Genomic DNA, 24,982 nt, shown 5'->3' with positions numbered 1-24,982 from the left:
AGAGGCATTGAGATTTGCATTATACTCCACAAATCACAATATTTTCAAGTCCACGGTCCATTCGTAGTTAAGTTGAATCATTTGGCAAACTGAAATGATCAAATTAAGTGCTTGGGCTTTTGTCAATTGACAAGTTTATCTCTAGCTCAATCCTAAGGCCACAAAAATTGGATTTTAAAGGTGGCTTTCTTTTTCTTCTTCTAGCTTCAGCGGACATTCCCGTTTACGCCTTGCGTTAGAATTGTAAGCTGGCTTACAAGAGTGGGACAGTCAAACTATCTTCAAGCATGGACAAGTTTGAATGAACATTGCAACTTCATTTGGACTTAGGTTGGCAAAGAACGAGCCTGAACATATAAACTACCAAGATAGGACTTCTTCTTTCAACTTGAAGCTACATACAAACTTTAATCAAGCGAAAGTGAAAAAAAGGAAGAAAGATAATAGAAATGAACAGTACTAGTATAATCCATGAAACTCTTTTCAATACAAAAATGGAAGGATTACATCATTTAGATGCTGTTCTTTTTCATTAAGCCCACTAATGATCAAAATACCAATCACTCTCAAAAACTCCTAGAAACTAAAACCAGAAATCCTAGAAAAAAACTAACATCATGTTTGTTTTTTCCTCTACGTAGAGGCTAACCTCTATTAGCCTCTATATAGTGGTGGGTCCCATTTATTTGGTGTTTGTTTTTTCCACTACCTCTATAAAGATAGAGGCAAATCTCTATTTATATAGAGGAAATCAAATAGCACCAATGAGGTGCTATCTTTGAACCTCTACCTCTATTAAACCTTCAAATGACTAATATATCCTCGAACAAACTTATAATGTCCAAAAATAATTCCTTAATTTAAAATCTAAAATTTTACATGTTTCAAGAAAAGTGATACTTTCGTCCGTTTCAGAAAAAGGGATATTTTCGCGCTGTTTCAGAAAAAAATGATATTTTGCTCCGTTGCAGAAAAAGTGACACTTTAGCCCCGTTTCAGAAAAAGTGATACTTCCCACTTTTCAGAAAAAGTGATACTTTCACGCCGTTTCAGAAAAAGTGATATTTTCGCCCCGTTTCAGAAAAAGTGATACTTTCGCATGCTTCAGAAAAAGTGATACTTTCGCGCCGTTTCAGAAAAAGTGATATTTTTGCTCTGTTTCAGAAAAAGTGATTTTTTCCATGTTTCAGAAAAAGTGAAATTTTTGCCCCGTTTCAGAAAAAGTGATTTTTTCCATGTTTCAGAAAAAGTGATATTTTTGCCCTGTTTCAGAAAAAGTGAAATTTTTGCCCCGTTTCAGAAAAAGGTGATTTTTTTTTCCGTATCAGAAAAAGTGATACTTTCGCCCGTTTCAGATAAAGTGATACTTTCGCCCGTTTCAGATAAAGTGATACTTTCGCCCGTTTTAGATAAAGTGATATTTTTGATCCGTTTCAGAAAAAATGATATTTTTACCCCGTTTCAGAAAAAAAGTTATACTTTCGCTCCGTTTCAGAAAAAGTGAACATCTTTGGTTGTATTTTCTAATACATTTTTTTCCTTTTGGAATTTTTGAACATCTTTGGTTGTAATGGATATTCATGGATTTTTTGAATATTATAAGGATAAAATGAGAAATATATAAAATTGGGTACACAATATAGAGTTGTTAGATAATGGTCAAACAAACATGATTTTAAAAGAGATTATATAGTGATATTTATATAGATATAGAGGTAAACCTCTGTATAGAACACTCTACCTATATAAAGGAAAAAACAAACGTGTTGTAAGAAAACAAAAAAAAGACTAGAAAGAAATTTTCATATAAAAACCAAGAGAACCACCTTCGCTATTACTAGTACTAGTAATACTCAGCATGTACTCCTCCTATACATAACCTTCTTATTTTAAGTTTTGGTTTTAGGAATGTAAACCTTATAAAACCCGTCTGTAACCTCACCCTTAAGTTTCCTACCATCAAGATAATCAGTATTCATTATGTAACTGCACTCGTCATCCTTGTTTTCAGAATCGCCAACAGCCTGATCGTAGTATATTTTGCCTGAAATAGGAATACCCTTAAAACCAGCCCTGTAGAAAATCATCTCAATACCATCTTCATGTTCTAGAGCTATCCATTCAGATGCCATGCTCATCAGTTTCTCAGACAGATTGATAAAGTACTTCCCAGGGTTCCCAGCTTTCCATGGCTGCACAATCAAACACATCACATACAAAATCAATGTTAAACATATAATAATAACCAGAAAATATAAATGATAATTACCAAAATATGTATACATATACCTGATTGCCTGAACATATGGATTTTGGAAGCCATTAGAGTGTACCGGTGGAGGAGAAAAAACCAGAAACGTTTTTGGTTTTGTGAGTACGGGGGGTTTGAGAGGATGGGGTTGGATTCCAAAGGAGTGAAAGAGTGATTTACAAGAGTGAGACAGACAGTCAAAATATCATTGATTTGGACAAACAAAAATTGTTGCTTTACTTTTAGTGTGGTGTGAGGGGCAAGAAAGCTGATTTTACACAACCAAAAACTGACAATGCGTTCCAGGACTGACCAAACTTTGTCGAACCTGCCAAATTAACCGTGAAATATTGAGGCGAGTTGGAGGCATACTAAAAATTCTTATTCGTGGGTCTTTGAATCCACGGACTTAATACCTTCCCGCAAGTTGTGGCAGATCCCTTGGATTTAGATGCATCGTGCAGTATGGACGCTCATTATTGAAGATGACAGAAAAGACAACCAAGATACCACAACAGTGCTTGGCCTCAGAGCACTTAAGAATACAAAACCTCAACATGGAGAGTATCAATTCAATATATTTTGATGAAGAACAAGTTTAAATCAATATTGCAACTTCATTAATTTTGGACTTAGGTTGGCAAAGAACGTGTCTGAAGTCTGAACCTAGGTGTATTTTTGGTGTCAATAATTTTAAACATGGTTCCAACTATTTTTAGTCCAAGAACAAACACAAACCCAAGCTAGCTAGGACTTTTTGATACCCACAATAGATTATACCAAAACGGATATAGTCCGAACCTCTTTCTATCTTTTGAATTTGCTCAGATTGTTGGCGATAAGTTTACTTTGCAAACTATTTGGATGTATAAACTGGATAGTTGATGGTGCAATGCTCATACACCAATTAGTCCGCAATACAATTCATACGTTCGAACATTATATTAAACCAATTACCATACAATTTTAAATTTTGACCGATTGTAGTTCGAAATGATAAATATTGTAACTGTCTATCTACGTTCTTCTTTTAAATTTCCTACTTAACCAATTTATGATATGGCATTTGCTATAGAAAAGGGATCACCGTGGAAGAACCTCATGCTCAAACTCTGCTTCCCGGAAGAAGCTATTATGTAATTAATCAAGCGTGAATCTTTCTAGGCTTAGTTGAGTGTCGCTAGTTTATCCCTTGCATAGCAAATGAAAGCTTATGTTTGAAATTCACCGATTCGCAGGAGTGATTGTGAGTTGGCCCAGTCAACGAGACAAGTAATACTAGATTGTAATTACATCATTTGTCTGTGGGTGGGGATGAGAAAATGGGGATGTGATATTTATAAAGGTACCAGGGGATATTTGTTGAGTTGATTAGTGTAGTTATTACAGTTAATTACCATATAATTACCGTCATTTAATTAAATAGTAATTCGGGGGAGGAAATGAACAGTACTAATTAAACCATGAAATTCTTTCAATGCATCAGATGTTAGATATTCATCATTCAGCCCACTGATGATCAAAGTAACAAAAGTAACATAACTACTCTGCAAAATCACCTAGAAACTAACGCCAGAAAGCCTAGAAGAAGAAAAAAAGGACTAGAAAGAAATTTTCATGACAACCAAAGAGAACCCACTTTCTATTTCTTACTACTAGTACAGTACTAGTACTACTACTCATGCCTGCACACCAACAACCTTCTTCTTCTTGTTTTTCTTCTTCTTAATTTCATCACTTTTGATTTTAGGAATGTAAGTCTCTGTAACGACATCTTTAATCTCACACTTGATCTTCTTAATATCAAGAAAATCCGTATTCATTATGTAACTGCAGTCATCATCCATGTTTTCAGAATCGCCAATAGCCTGGTTGTTGTAGTATTTGCCAAAAATAACAATATCCTTAAAAGCAGCATCTTCATGTAGTACTTGCCAGGAAAATCTCAATACCATCTTCATGTTCTACAACTTTCCATTCAGATGCCATGCTCATCAGTGTCTCAGACGGATTGATGTAGTACTTGCCATGATTCCCAGCTTCCATTGCTGAATCAAACACATCAATATAAATAATACATGTTAAAAATATTAATAATCATAAAAGAAAACTTTTAATTGCAAATATTTAATACCTGATTGCCTGAAGATATGGATTTTGGAAGCCATTTTTCTTTTTCTTTCCAGTTTTGGTTGTGTTTGGGTAGTTATGAGAAAATGGGGATGTGAAATTTATTAAGGCAGCAGGCGATATTTGCTGAGTTGATTATTTAGTGTAACTGTAATTACTAATTACAGTTAATTATTATCTAACCAGTGTTAATTAATAGTACTAATTCGAGGGAGGAATGTTCTAGACTGCTATTAGTCTGAGACTCTGTGTATGTAATAGTAGGATAGGTCAAGTGCTTGGGCTTTTCTGACTTGACACGTTGATCTCTATCCAATGATGATAGAGTTTCAAAATTATTGACGGTGATGATGCGGTCAAGGGTTACTAATTTCTAATCGAGTCAACAGTTTATACACTCACCATCTCTTCCATTTCTCTATAAAAACCACCACAATACTCTCTTATCTCCACACAACAAGTATTTCTAGTGTTTTCATTCAGAGTTTTTAAGATCTATCATACTCATTAATGGCTTCCATCTTCATGACCATGTCAAAGAAACCTGTTCCTACTGTTGTCTCCTCAAACAATTTGAAAAACAAGCTTGGTCTTCTTAAGAACCCTAACCCCAAACGTTCTGCAGCTTCTTCTGTCCCCATATTTTCTCTCACTTAACATGATGAAAAACAAAAAAGGGTCTCACATCTCTGATGCTCATGCTCTTCGTCCTAGTTTCACTACTGATCTTCTCAGTTCAGGTATATGTAATATCTATTTTCAGTAGTTTCAGCTTTTAGATCAAGTTTTTGTTTTCTGATGTGTTTTCCGTTCTAACTTGTGGTGTGTTTTTTCTATGCAGATGTCTTTGATTCTGGTATGGAGGAGATGAAGCTGTATGACAAAAAAGAAAAAGATGTGATGATGAAGAGATGGAGTGTTAAGGAGCTGAAAGAAGGTATTGAGTTGAAGATCAACTTGCCTGGGTTTGGAAAGGATGATGTCAAAGTCACTGTAGAGGGTACCTCTCTTGTTATCACTACTCTTCTGGGTAAAGAAAAGCTTGGCGACGTTGTTCCAGATGTTGTTAATGGTGATTCTTATTATGTGTATGACAGTGATGATGAAGATGATATGAACACTTTTATCAGTTTCGATCTGGATCTTGATTTCCTTAACTTACAGGAACTGAAAGCTGAGATGAAAAATGGACTTCTTAAGGTCTGTATTCCTAAGGTAAAGGTTAAGGAGAAGAATGTCATCCTTGTGAAGGTTGATTAGTCAGATCTGGTCACTACTGTTCTAGCTAGATGAAGAAGGCGGTGTTGGTTTTTAGTTTCTGGTCTTTTATCTTTATGTTGCATGAAAATTTCCCTTCCTAGTTTAGTTGATCTTTCTCGTTTTAGGGTTTATGTAGTTTTCAGACTTTTGTGAGGTTGTAGTGATAAGATTTATGATCATCAAGCAGTGGGTTGTTACTGAATCATCATCATTTACTAGCTATTTGATCAATCTAATCACAATAACAGTTGTTTATGTTTCATATGTCTTTTATCTCTTTAAATTTCTTTTCATTGATGTGATTTATCATTATTCCTGGTTGATGGAATTTTCAGAGATATATAGCTTCCATTAAAATTCAGTGTTTCTCTTCAGAAAGAGAGAGAGCCAGGTGTATGTTGGAAAATGTTGTTTTCCTTGTTTTGTTTTATCTGTATAGCTAGAGTCTAAAAAATCAGATTTCCTACACTGAAAAGACACTTTATAGTTTTACAGAAAAAAGAAGTAGGAATTACCAATAGGTACCATTATAGTGTTCTTAGTTAGTGGCAGGTCCACCCATTAAAGCCCAGTAATCAGAGGTCCATAATTAAAAGAAAACATGAAAATGGACCAAAATTTTTTAGCCCAGGTCCTGCACACGTGCGAGATCAGGTGTACGTAATATGAAAATACCACAAATAACCTTTCCTATTTAATATGTTAAAAGCATGAGAAATATTTTTCACATTTCATATTCATTTTCTTCTTCTCTTTCCTTTCACCATTGTTGCAGATGAAGATGAAGATTTGTTTTTGTTCTTTCTCGTTTCTACCGAATCAGATGATGAAGATTTTCCATTGTAATGTTTCTTTTAAGGTTTTGGCGATCTAATCATTGTTGTGCTTGATTATGTTTTTGATCTCCATGGTTGATTTGTCGACTATATATTAGATCTAGATGAATAATCACATTTTTTGTTCATTTCGTTGCTAGATTCGATTATGCCACTTCCATTTTAGATGTTTTAGACGTGTTTCAGTTCTTTTTTGTATATGAATCAACAGTACGTATATCCCGTACTGATAGAAACTTAGTTTATTTTTGAGAATAAGAAGAAGAAGAAGATGCATCGTTATGATTTACGACGAGAAGATTGTTTGTGTTTCCAGGTATGTATATTAACAATGATTTTCGGTTTCCATTCTATTTTTTTCATAGATTCGTTACTAGTTTTTCACATGCAGCTGAAGTTTAGATTATGAATCAGGAGTACATATATGATGTACTGAAAAATTATGTTGTAATTTTGTTATTTTTGTAGTTTTTGATATTTTTCTTCTTCGATCTAGAAGTATATATATGGAATATTGAAGAAAAAAAGTGTTTCGATTCTGGTTTTTAGAGATTCATTACTTGGTTTTCACATGCAACTGATTTTAGTTTAATTTTGGTTGTTTTTGATATGCTTTTAAGTTGTTTTTGTGTATTAATCATCGGTACGTATATGATATACTGGTGGATTTTGGTGGAACAAGTTCATATCTAAATAAACAATCATGTTTTTTGTTTATTTCATTAGTAGATCTGATACTTTTATGGTTTGTTTTTCAGTTTTCTTTTGTTATTATCAATTGTTGATAAACATCACTGTCCAGAGTTCGTCCTAAATTTTATACTTCTCTTGTTGTTTTAAAAGTTTGTGGGGATATAGTTGATGAAAAGAATGTACACAGTTGGGTTTTGCTTAGATTTGTTTATAGACCTTATTTGATTCATATGTGTAGTATTTGAATTTTTTATGTTTGTTAGTGATGTTGTGAAGTGTTTGATGAATAAGTGTTCTTGAAATGCATTAGAAGCGTTGGGTATCTTTAGAGAGATGAGAATTGAAGGAGTTAAATTGGAATTGCATGACTGTATCTTACTCATTGCTGGTGCTCCACTTGGTGAAGAATTGAAGGGGATTTTGATTCATGTGTATGTGCTCTTCCTCTTATGTGGTCTTCCTCTTTTCTGTATTTCCTTTTAAGATTCATGATACAATTTGTATCTTATCTATCACGGACAGGTGAAGGTGGGAACCCGTTCTGCGTTACTCAACTTTGGATCACCAGTGGATGCATCTCAGCTATATAAATTACTCCATCCCCTTCATCCACATCCTCATTAGAAGAAAAATTAGCAGGCAGAGGTGCACCTGGAACATGTATGTTGCTCGGATTTTGGTTCTTTTGTCATACATACCAAAATAAATAAAATAGTAGCTTGGTGCATCTTCTCGATGTTGTTTACTGCTCTGGAACTGTTATCCTCAACTGGATAGATAGACCTCACCCTGTGTAGTTTCTTAAATGCCAAATGGCCTGATGTAGGCTCATGGGCATGCGGATAAGTAAAAGGTTAGCCTAGTATTTACAGTTAGATAATGTGATTTTGTTAACTGATATTTTTTTTTGAAAGCTTTATCGTTCTCCCAAAATCATGTAGACCTCTGAGGCAGAACAATTCTTTTTTCTACCACAAGTTTCCTGACTACCTGCTGCTGTGCGATATTGCTGTCTCACTGAAATACCCATTTCTTGCTTCATGCTACAAACAGACACCACCTGATACACAACTGTTTTTTTCACCCTTAGTCACTATGTGGAAATGATAATCTATAGAGTCACAAGACTCATAACTTTTTATTATCAATTGTTTTTCAGTTTTCTTTTGTGTATTACCTATTAGTACATATATGACGTTTTCTAATTTATTTATCATCGATTCTTACAAATTTGTACTCTACCTGGAAGCAGTGCAGCAAATATGTACTCGAATTTGTAAGCATTCAGATATATAATCGGATTTGTAAGCAGTACGACAGATATGTACTCAGATTTCTAAGCAGTGCGACAGATATGTACTCAATTTTGTAAGCAGTGTGGCAAATATGTACTCGAATTTTTAAGCAGTGTACCAGATATGTACTCAAATTTGTAAGCAGTGTAGACACACACGTTTAGTAGTAATGGGTATTATGGACATTTCCATGTTTTAATTAATTTTGGACCTCCGGATAAAAAAAAAATCCGGTTGGACCCTATTATAAATAACTATATGGGCCTAGGACCAAACAAGAAATTTTCCAAAAAAGAAAGCCTGGAATGGCACTGCAAGTTTTCAAAAAAAAAAAAAACGAAACCCTAAAACCTATCGTTACTTAATTCATAAGTCACATCTCTTTTGAATCGGTAGGTTTGTCCTTGGATGGTCAGACTTAGGGTTAAGGTCTTTTTGCCCTTATCCTGGATGGAAGCTTAAAATGTTAAGCAGCTCAAGCTTCAAGACAAAGCCACAGATGAAAAAGGCCAGTAACAGTAACAATGACGTGGTAATTGTAAATTTGAATTTTGAATATCTGAGAATATTTTGAATGACAACTCACTCACGCATGTGTACTGATCGAATTCAGAGAAACAATGTGGTCAAATGAGTATCCACTCAAGGTATATGACTATGTCCAGTCAAATCGTTTTCTATAAGCTGGTACTTATCTATACATGGTTTTAGGGTCAAAAGCAAGTATGGTCACATGTCACTGAATAAGCTGATCAAGGGTAAGCCACTGGATATATTACTCATGTTTTTGTATAGTACGGATGATGATCATAAAAACTGCAATGTAAATTTAGGACCTTGGATGGTGCTATACGTGACGGTGTAGGGAAAATGTGAATGAAGTACTATCTGACTCAAAAACTCCTATCTGACTCAAAACTATGTTAGTGAAGGCCCAAGTTCGACCCCCATGCAGCTCGTTATGCTGCTTGCATACTCAGCAGACAGACAGCATATAGTCCTTTAATAAATGTCAATTCCTTTTGCCTTGTAATGGTTTTGAGACTATATATATATATAAGATCTCCCTCTGAAGATAGTAATTGATTGAACCCTAAAGGGCCAAGAATGAGTACATGAAATGAAGCCCAGTTTCAGCCTATCGGGAGATACCCTTGGCAACATGAAATCAAGCAGTTCAATGTTTGCTAAAATTTGTACAGGTGACTGAAGCGTGCTAATCCAATTATACAATTTTCTTGGCTCAAAAATTTTATTAAGAAAGTTGGCCTCAAAGAACTTCGTTTCATAAGACCAAAGGCCACTCTTTTTATGGTACCAACATTTATTCAATTGAAAATGAGCAGCATTCTTGAAATAAGTAGACATGAAGTCAGCTACTTTGCTTGTAATATGACGACCACCAGTCATACTTTCCTTCATTGTCCTTTTGGATGTAAGATCAGCTAATGGAATTGGTCTAACAATTTCCTTAATGAGTAAACTAACCCTACAAGTCCACAGCATAGTTTTACATACGCCTGAATTCGAGAATGAACTTGGCATGGAATATGTGTGTGATAGGGCTCGGTTTGAGAATTTGGCAAGTCAATTTGCAGCTTTGACTTGTTTTCTCTTTGTTTCTTTGCACACGGTCAACTTACGCTCTAACGAGGAAAGGTATTCTGAAAATGGTTAGCACTAACGCCCAACAAGGTGTGTCTATGCCTGCCTAGCAAACGTATTGAAATTTACTGCTCATCTGTTTAAATAAGTAAAGCAACCACAAGACTAATAATTACTCATAAGTTGGCTCAGTCAAGTAGTAATACATTTTGGGGATTCAAACTAATACTTGTAGTTTGTAAATGATTAAACTTTTATGGAGAATTTTGTCTCTTGACATTTGCCGTTTAAAGCTGAATTTTACAGATATACATCATGGGTACACTACTGAACAAAACCTTGGCTCTACATGTCATAGCCCATCCCTGTACTTTCATGGACGTGCCGAAACCACTTTTTCATAGGCAACATCAAGGTGATTCGTTTGAAATTTGAAATCAATCAACAAATGCAAAAAAATAAAAAAAATAAAGGAAAACTATAAACCATGGAAGGATTACATCAGTTATATATGTATTTTGATTCTCATTAAGCACCCTGATAATCAAAATACAAACCTTTCCATAACTCTCAAAAACCCATACATAGAAACTGAAACCAAAAAACCTAGAGAAAAAGAAAAAAACTAGAAAGACATTTTTCATAAAATTAAGCCAAAGAAGAGAAGCCACCTTCCAGTTTTCTTATAACTAGTACTAATACTGCTACTTAGCCTGCACTCCAACAACCAACTTCTTCTTGTTTTCTTCAACTTTGATTTTAGGAACGTGAAATTTTGAAACTCCATCCCTAATCTCACAAATCATCTTCTTAACATCAAAAAAATTGGTGTTCATTAAGTAACTTTAGTCATCATCCTTGTTTTCAGCATCGCCGATAGCCTGGTTGTTGTATATTTTGCCAAAAAATGGAATATCCCCAAAAACAGACTCATTGAAAATCAACTCAATACCATCTTCACGTTCTACAACTCCCCATTCGGATGTTCTACTCATCAGTTTCTCAGATGGGTTGATGTAATATCTGCCAGAGGTTCCAGCTTTCACGGCTGCAGAATAAAATACATCACCATACAAAAATCCATGTTAAAAACAAAAATCATCAGAAACTAGAAAATTTAATTGCAATGTCTTAAAAATATATACCTGATTGCCTGAAGAGGTGGATTTTCTTGGACGCCATTACACTGGTGGAGATTGAAAAACCGTAGAGACTTTCTTTTTCTTTTTTTGGCTGGGTTGCAAATGAAAGAGCAGGGTTAGTTCTGATATTTATAGAGGAAGACAGGGGCAAAAGATATTTGTTGATTTGTTTAGTAGCCATAATGTAAACGTGAATGGAATTACAAAATATTCTCATTGATTGTTAGAGTATTAGGCATGGCCTTATATACAGAGAGTTGCAAAATATTACAAAGGATGTCGACATATATAGCAAAGAAAGATGTCGACATTCAGCGTAAAAGAAGTAAGAAAATATTGCAAAGTAAACAAGAATATGTTCCAAATATACTTTAATCCCAATACCCCTCAAGTTGGAGCATGAAGATTGGAAATTCCCAACTTGGCAAGAAGAGATTGAAAATGTTGACGACCCAAGGCTTTAGTAAGAATATCAGCAAGCTGCACAGTAGTATGAACGTACGCAGGAGCAATAGTACCTTTGAGAATCTCATCACGTACAAAATGACAATCTATTCCAATGTGTTTTGTACGTTCATGAAAGACTGGATTATTTGCAATATGTAGAGCAGCTTGACTGTCACAATGAAGAGATACGGGCGCAACATGCTCAACACCAAGACTCCGAAGCAAATTCTTCAACCAAATAATTTCACAAGTGGTTGAGGACATGGCACGATATTCCGCTTTTGTAGAGGAGCGGGAGACAGTTGCTTGTTTCTTTGTTTTCCAAGAGATAGGAGAGTTCCCAAGGAATACAAAATAAGCAGTAAGAGAACGTCTACTGATTGGACAACTATCCCAATCTGCGTCACAATAAACATCAAGAACTAGAGTGGAATCAACACGAAGTAATATACCTTGGTCGGGACTGTATTTCAAATAACGAACAACTCTCAAAGCCGCATCCCATTGAGATTGCTTTGGATGCTTCATAAATTGAGATAATATATGAACCGCATAAGAAAGCTCAGGGCGAGTAATGGTAAGATAAATTATACGCCCCATGAGTCGTCTATAACGAGCAGGATCTGTCATAGGTGTGTCCGATGCAAGAGCTAGGCGATGATTTTCTTCCATTGGAACACTAGCCGGTTTAGAACCTATAAGACCTGTTTCAGACAATATGTCAAGAGCATATTTGCGTTGACAAAGAAAAATCCCTTTCGAACTTCTAGCTACTTCAATGCCAAGAAACTACTTCAATTTTCCCAAGTCCTTCATATGAAAACAATCACCAAGATATGATTTCAGTTTGCAAATAGCATCGCTATTATTCCCAGCAATAACAAGATCATCCACATAAACAAGAATATTCAATATCACACCCTTTTTACGATAAATAAATAATGAGTGATCAGATTTGCTTGCGGAAAAACCATATGCATGCAAGGCTGTGGCTAACTTGGCATACCAACATCTAGGGGCCTGTCGCAAACCATACAGAGACTTACGTAGCCTACATACCTTGCCAGTCACGCCATTACTAAAACCAGGAGGAAGGCGCATATATACCTCTTCATCCAAGTCACCGTGAAGAAAAGCATTATGAACGTCCATTTGAACTAACTCCCAATTCTGAATAGCGGCAATAGTTAAAAAAGTACGCACAGTAACCATTTTGACAGTAGGAGCAAAAGTCTCACTGAAATCTATTCCCTCTTGTTGATGATTACCGAAGACAACCAGTCGTGCCTTGTATCGTTTAATAGTACCATCAGAACGACGCTTGATCCGAAACACCCACATGCATCCAATAGCCAATTTTCCCGGAGGTAAGTCTTCAATTGTCCAATTTCCATTGGCATCAAGAGCCGCAATTTCTTCCTCCATCGCTTTTCTCCAGCGAGGATCGTTCATTGCTTCCTTACAGGATGTAGGCTCCTTATCAGACAAAAGAGCTGCAAGAAAATGTTGATGCGCAACAGAAAAAGCATTACAATTTACATAATGTGTTATAGGATACGGAGTACCTGAGGAAGGGATTGGTATGTGTGAAGTGTGAGGGGGAACCAAATTCGTGTTAGTCTTCGGATCCATACTTTGCCATTTTACAAAATCTTTGTGTCGGACATTTTCGAATCTGGTACGTTTGCCACGACCAAGATTCTCATCAACCAATTTCGTGCTTTCAGCACCACAAGTATCATTAACCAAAATATTTCCATCACCATCTGCTGGGACACTTTCATTTTCAACCAAACTTTCTCCCAAAACAGACAAATTTTCAGAAGTTGCTGGTAACAAAACATTGTCAGTGGATGAAGGTTGAGCGTCACTGGGAAGTGCCTGTGTATGAAGTGGAATAAGAGTCGGCAGATCCTCAGAAGATGTGGGTGAAGGTGCATCATAAACTGACGTGCTAGCTGGAAGTATAAAAGCTTCTGGAGGCCTTTGCTGCGACTGTTTAGGGACTGATGACTGTGTACATTCCTCAAAAATATCTCCACAGTCCATAGAATTATGTAAGTCACCAAATTCTGTTGGATATAATGAGTGAAGACGATCCATTTCGTCGGGATCAGCTAGAGGGTAAACATCTTCCAAAAAACTAACATCACGAGACTGAAAATAATCCCCTGTCGCAAGGTCAAATAGATGCCATCCTTTCTTCCCAAAAGGATATCCAAGAAAGATACACCGACGACTTCAACTATCAAACTTATCACAAGGATTAATATTCTTCGCATAACATAAACATCCAAAAACTCTAATCAGATCGAGAGTAGGAGCACGACCATAAAGCATTTCAAAATGTGTCTTAGAATCAAGCACACGAGAAGGAGTGCGATTAATCAGATATGCAGCGGTTAGAACACATTCTCCCAAAAAATCAATAGGTAAACAAGCTTGAAAACGTAAAGAACGAGCAACATTAAGAATATGACGATGTTTACGTTCTACTCTAGCATTTTGCTGAGGTGTTTTAACCATGGATGTCTGGTGAATTATCCCATTCGTACGAAAATAAGTGCCAAGACCCTTAAATTCTGTCCCATTATCACTTCGCAAAACTTTTACTCTTTTGGTGAATTGACGATCAACCAAGGAGAAATTTTTTATTAATAAACGTGGAACCTCATCCTTTGTTTTCATCAAATATACCCACACACATCTAGAAAAATCATCCACAATAGTCAAAAAATACCGAGAATTGCAAGCACGATTTGCACGATAAGGACCCCAAACGTCACAATGAATTAAATCAAACAAATCGACTGCTTTATTTTCACTTGACGGAAAGATACTACGAGTTTGTTTAGCCCGATAACAAATATCACAAGCTTTAAACTCCAACTTATTATTATTACTACGATAAACTTGAGGTAGTAGCTCCATTACTTGTCGAGAAGGATGTCCGAGCCGTTTATGCCATAAATCTGCCACGTCTTTCCCATGAACAACATTAACACGAGTTGGTTCCCTCATCGGAAAATGATAAAGCCCCCCAATAAGCTTACCCATACCAATCTTCATCCTCAAGACAAGGTCCTGTACAACACAGTAAGAGAATGTAAATTGTATGCTTAACTTTCGAGAAGACAGAAGTTGCGAGACAGAGAGTAAGTTACAAGTGAATGAAGGGACAAATAACACATTTTTCAAGACCAAAGAATCTGTTAAAGTAACTTCCCCTATTTTGGTGGCCTTTATAGTAGCACTATTAGGCAACCCAACGTGAATAGGAGTTATGGCACGAGAGAAATCAAACAGATTTTCATCACAACAAACGTGATTCGAAGCACCGGTGTCAATAATCCAAGTATAAACTTCCTTACCAGTTAATCGAATGGGATTAGTAGGTGCAAACGTTTCACCCAAGACAACATTCACTTTGGGTGTAACAACTTTATCAGGGGTATTCATGCTCTGTTTTTCACGACCTGTGGTTTGCGGACGCCTAGGTTCACGGCCAGGTGGATAACCATGTTTCTCCCAGTAGCGTTCCTCAAGATGTCCATGATAGCCACAAAAACTGCACTTCAATGATGATCGGACAGATTTCAGACCTTGTGGCATACTACCACAAACAGAAAAAGACATTAGAGATGCTTCCTCAGTCCTTCGTTGGATATAAATATAAACCTCTTCCTCTTGTGTAATTCTTGAGTAAACAGAGTGAAGAGATGGAAATGGCTCGATGGATAAAATATTAGAACGTGCATTAGCATAATAAGATTCAAGACCCATTAGAAATTCACGCACCTGATCCGTTTCACGTCTTTTACGAAGGATTTGATTCAAACCACATGTGCAACCAGAACAAGAACAAGAAGGCAAAGCATCAAAGTCATTGATATCATCCCATAATTTCTTTAACCGTCCATAATAGGCCATAATCGATTCACCGGATTTTTGTTTACAAGCAGCAACATCAGACTTTAATTGAAATTTTTTAATACTGTTTCCAACAGAAAAATGTAAACGAATATCTTCCCACAACTCATACGACGTATCACGATAAGAAATAGTAGAACAAATATTCGGATCAATAGTATTAAAAATCCAAGCTACAATCATATAGTTAACCGTCCACCAATCCTCAAGATCATCAGAATCAGTTTTAGGTTTAAGTATTTTACCATTGATGAAACCGAGTTTGCGTTTTGCTCCCAACGAAACACGAATCGCTTTAGCCCATTCTTCGTAGTTGGATCCCTTAAGAACAACGTGCGTGATGACTGTCCTGGACCATCATTCGGAGCTAGAGCATATAAATGATTGGAAGGACGTGAAGAAGATGATGGTGGGATCTCTGTATCCTTAGAAGTGTTCCCATTGTTACTCTCAAAAAAAAATTGGAAAAAAGATATTCTAGCTCTAAAATACCATAATGTAAACGTGAATGGAATTACAAAATATTCTCATTGATTGTTAGAGTATTAGGCATGGCCTTATATACAGAGAGTTGCAAAATATTACAAAGGATGTCGACATACATAATAAAAAAAGATGTCGACATACATAGTAAAGAAAGATGTCTGACATTGAGCGTAAAAGAAATAAGAAAATATTGCAAAGTAAACAGGAATATGTTACAAATATACTTTAATCCCAATAAGCCAACTGAAATTTCTTACAGCTAATTGAATGTGGCCAACTGAAATTTCTTGTGCTGCAGTAAAGTTTAGAACCACAAAGAGGTTACTTTTAGGAAATGGCTTGTTTAACGGGGTATTCCCTAAAAAAAAAATTACGGAGTTGGACCAAGTAATTTTGTAGGGAATATATCTTTCATGATTTAGCTTTGGTCCGTTGGTTTATTTGACCCTTGTTTTCACACCTTGAAATGTAAAGGATTCACAAGAGTGGGTTGGAAGTTGGACAAGTCAATAGTAAAAATTTGTGGGGATTTAACATTTAATTTGTGCAACCTTTTTACTTTTTTACTGGGAGCTTTTTCTCTTTGAAATTTGCCATTTTAAGCATTCATCTAGCTAGCTAAAACGAAAAGCTGATTTTTACAGAAGATACAGATACAATGAAACAGAACCTTGACTGATCTACTGTCTACACGTTACAGCTGATCATCTCTGTGTTTTGATGGACGTACAAAACCCTGTATTTTCATGAGGCAACACCATTATAATAATTTGTTTCAGCTTTCAAGTTATATAGCTTGAATCAACAAAGGCAAAAAAAGAAAGAAAAAGCAAAACATAACAGAAAATGAAACACTACTGATTAATAATCCATGAGATGAGACTCTTTGAAATACTATAGAAATGGAACAAGGATTACATCAGATGTTCATATTCATCATTTAGCCCACTGATGATCAAAATAACCGATCACTAAAAACCCCTAGCTCGAAACTAAAACCAGAAATCCTAGAAAAAACAGGAAAAAGAAACTAGAGAGAAATTTAGATAAAAACCAAGATCTAGAACCCACCTTCCATTTCTGTGACCAGTACTAGTACTACTACTCATCCTGAACTCGATCCAACAACATTCTCCTTCTTCTTCTTATTGTCTTCAACTTTGATTTTAGGGAAGTACATCTTATGAAGGCCATCTTTAACTTCACCGTCCATACCATTAAAATCAATGAAATCAGAGTTCAATATGTAACTGCAGTCTTCAGCCTTGTTTACAGAATCACCAACAGCCTGATTGTTGTATTTTCTAAAACAAACAAATTCACCTGGACCCTTAAAAGCAGCCATGTTGAATGTCGTCTCAATGTTTTGGTCATCAGTTTCTCAGACGGATTGATGTAATAATCACCAGGGGTTCCAGCTTTCACAGCTGCAGAATCAATCAAACACACGAGCATACAAAATTAATCAAAAACAAATAATCACAACATAAAATTTTGATTGCAAAATCTAGAAGATACGTATACCTGATTGCCTGAAGAGGTGGATTTTTCTGGAAGCCATTAGAGTGGTGGGTGAGAGATTTAAAAACCCTAGAACTTCCTTTTTCTTTTCTGGTTGTGTAAATGTTGGAAATGAGAGATGATTTTTGTTAAAGGGAGAGCAAAATGCGATCCGAGGAGTGTAAAAATCGTAGTTGACTCAATAATTAGAGTTAACTCAACATATTTTTTTGCCTACGCCTAAAGTATCCTTACTAATCGCACATACCCTACACACATGCCGAAAATATACATTGAACATTTTTCTTATCGTCTTCTTCTTTCGTGAAGAAAAAAAGGAAAAACTTTTGAATATGCCGTGTCTGAAGAACATTTTAGGAATTTACTACGACATGGTGGGAAGTGGGCTTACACTGGAAAAAGGACGCTTGAGTTCGTCTCATTATATTTACTTCTTTTAGATATTGTTAAGTAAGTTTGTTCAAGCTCCATAAAACTTGTTTCTGCCCATTAAGTGGAACGATGTCCGTATTTGAAACCACGATTCCATTACCATATGATCATGAAGCTCCTTCAACGCTAAGATATGGTGCAAGGTTAGTCCTTATTCAGAACTTGTGGGTTAATATTAAGCCCTTTTTGTTTCGCTACTATGAAAGTGGAGATTCAAAAAATTTAAGGTAGATTGATTTTCTAGGGTTCATGTTCTATTACGGAAGAATAGGGTTCATAACTTACGGAACATAGATAACTTACGGAACATAGAAAGTTTTTGAGATTTTTTGAACATGTATGAGAAACGAGTGTGGCTAGTAAGGGTATTTTAGACCGAGTCAAAAATAAATATGGGGTTAAGTCTAGTTAGCGAGTCAGCTATGATTTTTGCGTTCCTCGGATCACATTTTGCTCTTCCTTTAACAAAAATCAATGAAATCAGAGTTCAATATGTAACTGCAGTCTTCAGCCTTGTTTACAGAATCACCAACAGCCTGATTGTTGTATTTTCTAAAACAAACAAATTCACCTGGACCCTTAAAAGCAGCCATGTTGAATGTCGTCTCAATGTAATCTTCATGTTCTACAGCACTCCAATCAGGTGTTTTGGTCATCAGTTTCTCAGACGGATTGATGTAATAATCACCAGGGGTTCCAGCTTTCACAGCTGCAGAATCAATCAAACACACGAGCATACAAAATTAATCAAAAACAAATAATCACAACATAAAATTTTGATTGCAAAATCTAGAAGATACGTATACCTGATTTCCTGAAGAGGTGGATTTTTCTGGAAGCCATTAGAGTGGTGGGTGAGAGATTTAAAAACCCTAGAACTTCCTTTTTCTTTTCTGGTTGTGTGAATGTTGGAAATGAGAGATTTATAGAAGAACCGCCAGAGATATTTTGCGTAATTCTGGGGAGGAATGTGTAGTCTGTGTATGTAATAGTAGGATCGATAGACTGCTCCGGCTTTTGTCACTTGACACGTTTATCTCTAGCGTTACTTGTCCCACCCCACCGAGATAGAAGCCAGAGAAAGTAATTTTGAGCCAAGTAAGACGGTCAGCTGTCATTTGAATCATTTCTGAGTCAAGACTTCTAGCATTGGGATAGGATGAGAATAGAAATGGGCCTTGTTGTTTGTGTTTGTATGTGGAAATCTAAAAGATTTCTCGCTCGGTAAACCCAGGGTTTTTGGTTTGGTTTGTATAGAACGATTTTTTGGGGACCATGGTTTTTTTGGGGACCATGGTTTTATTTTGGGTAAAGACATTATAAGTAAATCTAGATCACCCCTTATCTAGATATTTATATTAATACTTAAATTACACTCCTAATTGATTTTGGGTGATGATTAGTGAATGATTTAGTTAAAAAAAAATAGTGAGATTAAATTAAAAGATGGGTTTATTATTAGTTGAGTAGAATTATTGAGAGAGTAGAGTTAGAGAAGATGAAGGAGAAAACATGGAAAATAGATTTTTTTTTCCAATTCACTAAGTTTGAGTATTCAAATGATGAAAACTCATCTCATTCTTCATCTCCATCCTCTCCTAGAATATTTGTTAATCTTCAAAATGATCCGGATTTGAACTGGATTTTGAACAGTTCGGTTACTTTATATGAAGAACAAGTAACCGAACTCATCTGAAGCTGTAGTTCGGTTACTTTATATGAAGAACAAGTAACCGAACTCATCTGAAGCTGTAGTTCGGTTACTTTATATGAAGAACAAGTAACCGAACTCATCTGAAGTTGTAGTTCGGTTGCCCCGTGAGATGAAAAAGTAACCGAACTCATCTGAAAGTGTAGTTCGGTTACTTGTTCCAAACACGCAGGTTACCGAACTCTCTAATAATAGAATTTCTAGGAGTTACAGCGTTATGTTCGGTTGGTTCTCAACTAACCGAACTCTGGTGTACAAAGTACGGTTGGTTCGCAAACTGCATGCACTTTTGATCTAACCGAACTTTACGTAATATAAGAGTATATAAGTTTACAAAGTTCGGTTCTTTCGCAAACTTGAACCTAACAGCTAACCAACCGAACTTTGAGTTCGGTTTCTGCGATAAAATTGTGAAGTTACTGAACTTAACAAACAAAAAAAATGTGAATTTCCAGCGTCTATTGGCTAAGTTCGGTTACTTTGTAGTTTTAAAATTTTTTGCGAAAAAACCGAACTCTATTGGCTAAGTTCGGTTATTTTGGAACTCAAGATAGTGGCCACAACAACACAGTTCAGTTAGACTGGATTTGTTTTTTTTCCGGTTCTAAGGGTGGAGTTCGGTTACTTGGTAGTTTTAAAATATTTTGCGAAACAACCGAACAGAGAGTTCGGTGACTTGGTTTTAAATCCAATAGAACCGAACTGTTCTTCGTGTTCTTCATTTTCAAGAAGTTCGGTTAGTAAACTAAGGTTTTTTGGAAAATCGGCCTAACCGAACATGGCTCTGTAACTCCTACCAAAACCCTCCGGAGTGGTCCCATGGCAGAATCAGGCTGCGGCTGGCGTCTTTTATACTCAATAAAATTATCATGTAATAGAACTTAATTGTGATTGCATTGATGTTATTACATTTCTTAAATAGGCGGTGGTGGTGGTGGTGGGAGGAGGTGGTGGTGGTGGTAATCGGTGGTTGGTGGTGGTGATAGTCGGAGGTGGTGGTGTGGTAATCGGCGGCGGTGGGCGGTGGTGGTGGTAATCGGTGGTTGGTGGTGGTGATAATCGGAGGTGGTGGTGGTGGTAATCGGCGGTGGTGATGGGAGGAGGTGGTGATTATATATATAGGTGGTTATTAGGTTGGTTTTTAATTAAATTAGGTTAAGGGTAGGTTAGTCATTTCAACGTTTTAGGACACCCCTTATCACTATAGGGAAGGTAGCCTAATAAAACCATGATCCCCTCAAAAAAACCATGGTCCCTAAAAAGTCATTCTTTGTATATATCAATTTCGTGCTGCCTTACTCTTTTCTGTGAGAACAGAAACTGAATTTAGACAAAACAGAAAGTGACCATTATAACAAAATGTCCGCCATATTTACCTGGAAATTGGCTGATCGATTGGTGAGGCGGTTTATATGCAGACTTAACATTCTTATTTAGGGCTGCACAACGGGTAGGGTGGGTAGGATATGACCTATACCCGCCACCCTACCCGTTTATTGGCGGTTAAGAAAATCTTTACCCGCCACCCTACCCGTTAAATAATGGATAGGGTAGGATACGGTTAAAAAAATGGCGGGTAGGATAGGGTTGACGGGTATGAGTAGGGTATGTGCACTCCTAGGTAAAGTGGGTAGGATATGGGCTATACCCGCCACCCTACCCGTTTACTGGCGGTTAAGAAAATCTTTACCCGCCACCCTACCCACCAAATAGTGGATAGGGTAGGATACGGTTAAAAAACTGGCGGGTATGGTAGGATTGACGGGTATGGGTAGGGTATGTGCACCCCTATTCTTATTCATTGTACCTCTGAACCAAGCTTAGTATAATGGGTGAAGGTGGCAGCGGATATTTGATTAGTAGTGGTTATTACAGTTAATTACCCTGTAATTACTGTTACTTACTCACTTAATTAATTGAGATTACCGTTCACTGTTAATTGAGATTACGGATATTTATTAGTAGTGGTTATTACAGTCAGTTTAGGTATGACCGAGTAAAACAAAGCAAGGTTTTAATCATATTGATAATGATTCCCAACGGATTAACTATGTATGTTAACATTCAAAGGTTACTATGTACCTTGTTGTTAAGGTTTGTTGAAACCCTTGTAGTATACCATTCTATGGGTCTTTCTTTCATGCTTAGCTCACACTACCATTTCTTTTCCTCCCCAGGTAACTTTACATAGCTAACAACAAAGAGAATTTGATTTTTGTATAGCACAAAGCTACGTCGAGAACCAGCCAATAGATTAATTAATCATCATAGACAATTCACAAATATCTGGATTTACAAGTTAAATAGTAATTATTTGTGGGGATTCCTTTAAACTTTAACCTTTTCTTTAAACCGTGAGCTTTATCTCTCTGACATTTGAAATTTACTTTAAACCTTGACTCTACTGTCTAGTGTCTACACCTCATAACTGTTGCCTGTTCATCTCTGTGTTTTCATGGACGTACAAAACCATCAAAATTATTTTAACAAACAAAAAATATATTTCTCACTCCAGAAATTTTCATGGAATCATGGGCAACACCATTATAATGATTTGTTTCAGCTACATATGAAGTTGAATCAACAAATGCAAAAGAGAAGAAAAAGAAAAACATAACAATACTAATTAATTCATGAGTCACTATAGAAATGGAAGGATTACATTAGATGTTGATTCATCATTTTAGACTACTGATGATCAAAATAACCAACCAGATCTCAAGATAACTCTTAAAAAAACCCTAGAAACTAAAGAATGCGAAATTGGGGATAAAAAAACTAATTGGGGGATAGAGGAAAATGACAAAAACTGGATCCAAATATCAAATCCGGATCACCCCTTATCTAAGTATTTTTTAAAATCCTAATCTATCCCTCACTAATCAGATTTAGTGGTTAATAATAATTAGTAAAAATCTTAAGTATTTGTTAAATGATTAGTGTGTATTTGTATTTGTATTTGTATTTGGGTGAATGAGATGAGAGTAGAAAGATGAAAAAAATTTTGAGAGGGAACTTTTTTTGGTGAAAGTGGAGGACGATTGTGAAGAGAGAATTGCTGTTAAGAGGTTGAAAATTTATTTATTTTTTCTTTGAATCCACCATTATTGCAGCTGAAATAGCTCGGTGTCGGCATTGTATTCAACCGAAAAAACCATGCTGACATTTGTTGGAAATTTTCATAAATGTTTGCCACTATCCGAGGGGTTCTCGTTACAAAATTTTCTGGTTTTGATCTTCAAAACCTAAATTTTTTGGTTTTAATCAGTCCACTTCCGGCACAGTCAGTTAATTCTCGAGCATGCCGGTACCTATACCGGCATAGTATGTTGTTTAAATTTCTATGACGGCACATGATGAAAAGTATCCAGGAAACTTCAAATTTTTTTCACTTGACTACCGGCATTGATATATTTCTATCGAGCATGCCGGCACTCAGTTCCGACATTGAACGTTAGTTACCAAGTATGCCGGCACCATTTTCCGGCATGGTCTTCATCAATTCCGGCATGATATTCATCACTTCCGGCGATGTAAATTTTTTTTATTTCCGACATGGTCTTCATCACTACCGGCATACTCTTCATCTGTGCCGGCATGGTCTTCATCACTACCGGCATGGTTTTCATCTATGCTGGCATTGATCTTCATCACTTCCAGCATATCTTCATCACTTCCGGCATGGTCCTCATCAATACCAGCATGGTATTTATCACTACCGGCATAATCCTCATCGCTTCTGAATGATAAAAAAAAATCGTTTTCAAGAGTGGGGAAATGGGGAAAATTTAAAAGGGAAAAGAATTTGAAAGGGAGTAGGAAAAATTTAGAGTTTGAAAAGGAATGGGGAAAATTCTAATTTGAAAGGGAGTGGGATAAATGGGGATATGATTTTGTTTTTTGTTTTTAAGTTTTTTGATTTTTATTTTGAGGGAAGGGTGTTTTAGTATTTTCGTCCTAAAAACACCCCTTAGCAGACACCTTTGGTTTGGGGAAATAATTTATATCCCCAATTAGTTTTTTTATCCCCCAATCGGGGGTTCAAACTAAAACCAGAAACCCTCGTGCTAGAAAACAAAGAAAACAACAGCTAGAAAGAAAGTTTCATAGAAATGCACCTTCCATTTTTCATACTAGTACTACTCCATTTTCTTACTACTAGTACTACTCAAATTTTCTATCATTACAGAAATGGAAGGACTACATCATTAATCCCCTGATGATCATCAAAATACCAATATCTAACATAACTCTCAAAAACCCCTAGATACTAAAACCAGAAATCCTAGAAAAAAAAGCTGAAACAAAATAACTAGAAAGAGAACCCACCTTCCATTTCTGTTACTAGTACTACTCAAGCTGAACCCGATCCAACAACATTCTTCTTCTTAGTATCATCACGTTTGATTTTGGGAAAATACATCTTAGTAAGGCCACCTTTCATCTCACCATCAATACCCTTAAAATCAATGAAATCAGAGTTCATAATGTAACCGCACTCATCATCCTTGTTTACAGAATCTCCAATAGCTTGACAGTTGTATCCTTTGGCATAAACAATTTCACCTTCCATGTAATTGAAAGCAGACATGTCGAATATCGTCTCAATATAATCTTCATGTTCTAGAACACTCCATCCAGATTTTTTGGCCATCAGTCTCTCAGACGGATTCATGTAATAATCCTTAGGGGTTCCAGCTTTCACAGCTGCAGAATCAATTAAACACATGAGCATACAAAACTAATCAAAAACAATAATAATCACAGCATCAAAAATTTCATTGCAAAGTCTAGTCTAGAAGATGTGTATACCTGATTGTGTGAAGAGGTGTTTTCTTCTAGATGCCATTAGGGTGGTGGGTGAGAGATTCAGGGTAGATGAGAGATTCAGAAACCCTAGAACTTGCTTTTTCTATTTTGGTGGTGTGAGTGATCTGGAAATGAGAGATTTTATAGAGGAAGAAGAGATATTTGTGTAATTCTGGGGATGAATGTTTAGACTGTGTATGTAATAGTAGGATCAATAGAGTGCTTCGGCTTTTGCTACTTGACACGTTTAACTCTAGCGGTCTAGCCTCACCTGTCCAATTGATAGAAGCTACAAAAAAAAATAATTAATACGAGTACTAATTAAAGGAGCCCCTGCGCCGCATAGAAATGAAAGCAGCTGGGTTTACAACAGTAAGACAGTCAGCGGTCATTTCTTGGTCAAAGCAAATAATAGGGTACTATTTAGAAATGAG

General features: G+C 36.2%; 3 protein-coding genes across 3 annotated transcripts; 1 reads left to right on the top strand and 2 right to left on the bottom strand.

Moving 5' to 3' along the window:
- Positions 1-5,039: 5,039 nt before the first annotated feature.
- LOC113294512 (small heat shock protein, chloroplastic-like) lies at positions 5,040-5,824 on the top strand. Its single transcript, XM_026542908.1, has 2 exons — positions 5,040-5,121; positions 5,223-5,824. Exons 1-2 carry the CDS (start codon positions 5,040-5,042, stop codon positions 5,639-5,641), a joined length of 501 nt encoding a protein of 166 aa, XP_026398693.1. The 3' UTR covers positions 5,642-5,824.
- A 4,714-nt stretch (positions 5,825-10,538) lies between these two features.
- On the bottom strand, positions 10,539-11,402 carry LOC113293169. Its single transcript, XM_026541900.1, has 2 exons — positions 11,216-11,402; positions 10,539-11,118 (listed from the first exon to the last, which is right to left on the bottom strand). The coding sequence occupies exons 1-2, from the start codon at positions 11,391-11,393 to the stop codon at positions 10,916-10,918; spliced, it is 381 nt and encodes a 126-aa protein (XP_026397685.1). The 5' UTR covers positions 11,394-11,402; the 3' UTR covers positions 10,539-10,915.
- Positions 11,403-23,834: 12,432 nt separating this feature from the next.
- LOC113292897 lies at positions 23,835-24,675 on the bottom strand. The gene is made up of 2 exons (XM_026541715.1): positions 24,552-24,675; positions 23,835-24,446 (listed from the first exon to the last, which is right to left on the bottom strand). The coding sequence occupies exons 1-2, from the start codon at positions 24,586-24,588 to the stop codon at positions 24,094-24,096; spliced, it is 390 nt and encodes a 129-aa protein (XP_026397500.1). The 5' UTR covers positions 24,589-24,675; the 3' UTR covers positions 23,835-24,093.
- Between the last annotated feature and the right edge of the window lie 307 nt (positions 24,676-24,982).

The sequence above is a fragment of the Papaver somniferum genome, chromosome 7 (assembly GCF_003573695.1).
Source record: "Papaver somniferum cultivar HN1 chromosome 7, ASM357369v1, whole genome shotgun sequence".
In the NCBI taxonomy this organism is placed as follows: domain Eukaryota; kingdom Viridiplantae; phylum Streptophyta; class Magnoliopsida; order Ranunculales; family Papaveraceae; genus Papaver; species Papaver somniferum.
The sequence above is the reverse complement of the archived record's forward strand: the minus strand, read 5'-3'. Positions and strand labels throughout refer to the sequence as shown.

Excerpts from the sequence above, each read along its gene's own strand:
- LOC113294512 (XM_026542908.1), top strand. The coding sequence starts at position 5,040 with ATGATGAAAAACAAAAAAGGGTCTCACATCTCTGATGCTCATGCTCTT. Across the intron at positions 5,122-5,222 it reads TACTGATCTTCTCAGTTCAG|ATGTCTTTGATTCTGGTATG; the intron begins GTATATGTAATA and ends TTTTCTATGCAG.
- LOC113293169 (XM_026541900.1), bottom strand. The coding sequence starts at position 11,393 with ATGGCTACTAAACAAATCAACAAATATCTTTTGCCCCTGTCTTCCTCT. Across the intron at positions 11,119-11,215 it reads CCACCTCTTCAGGCAATCAG|CCGTGAAAGCTGGAACCTCT; the intron begins GTATATATTTTT and ends TTTATTCTGCAG.
- LOC113292897 (XM_026541715.1), bottom strand. The coding sequence starts at position 24,588 with ATGGCATCTAGAAGAAAACACCTCTTCACACAATCAG. Across the intron at positions 24,447-24,551 it reads ACACCTCTTCACACAATCAG|CTGTGAAAGCTGGAACCCCT; the intron begins GTATACACATCT and ends TTGATTCTGCAG.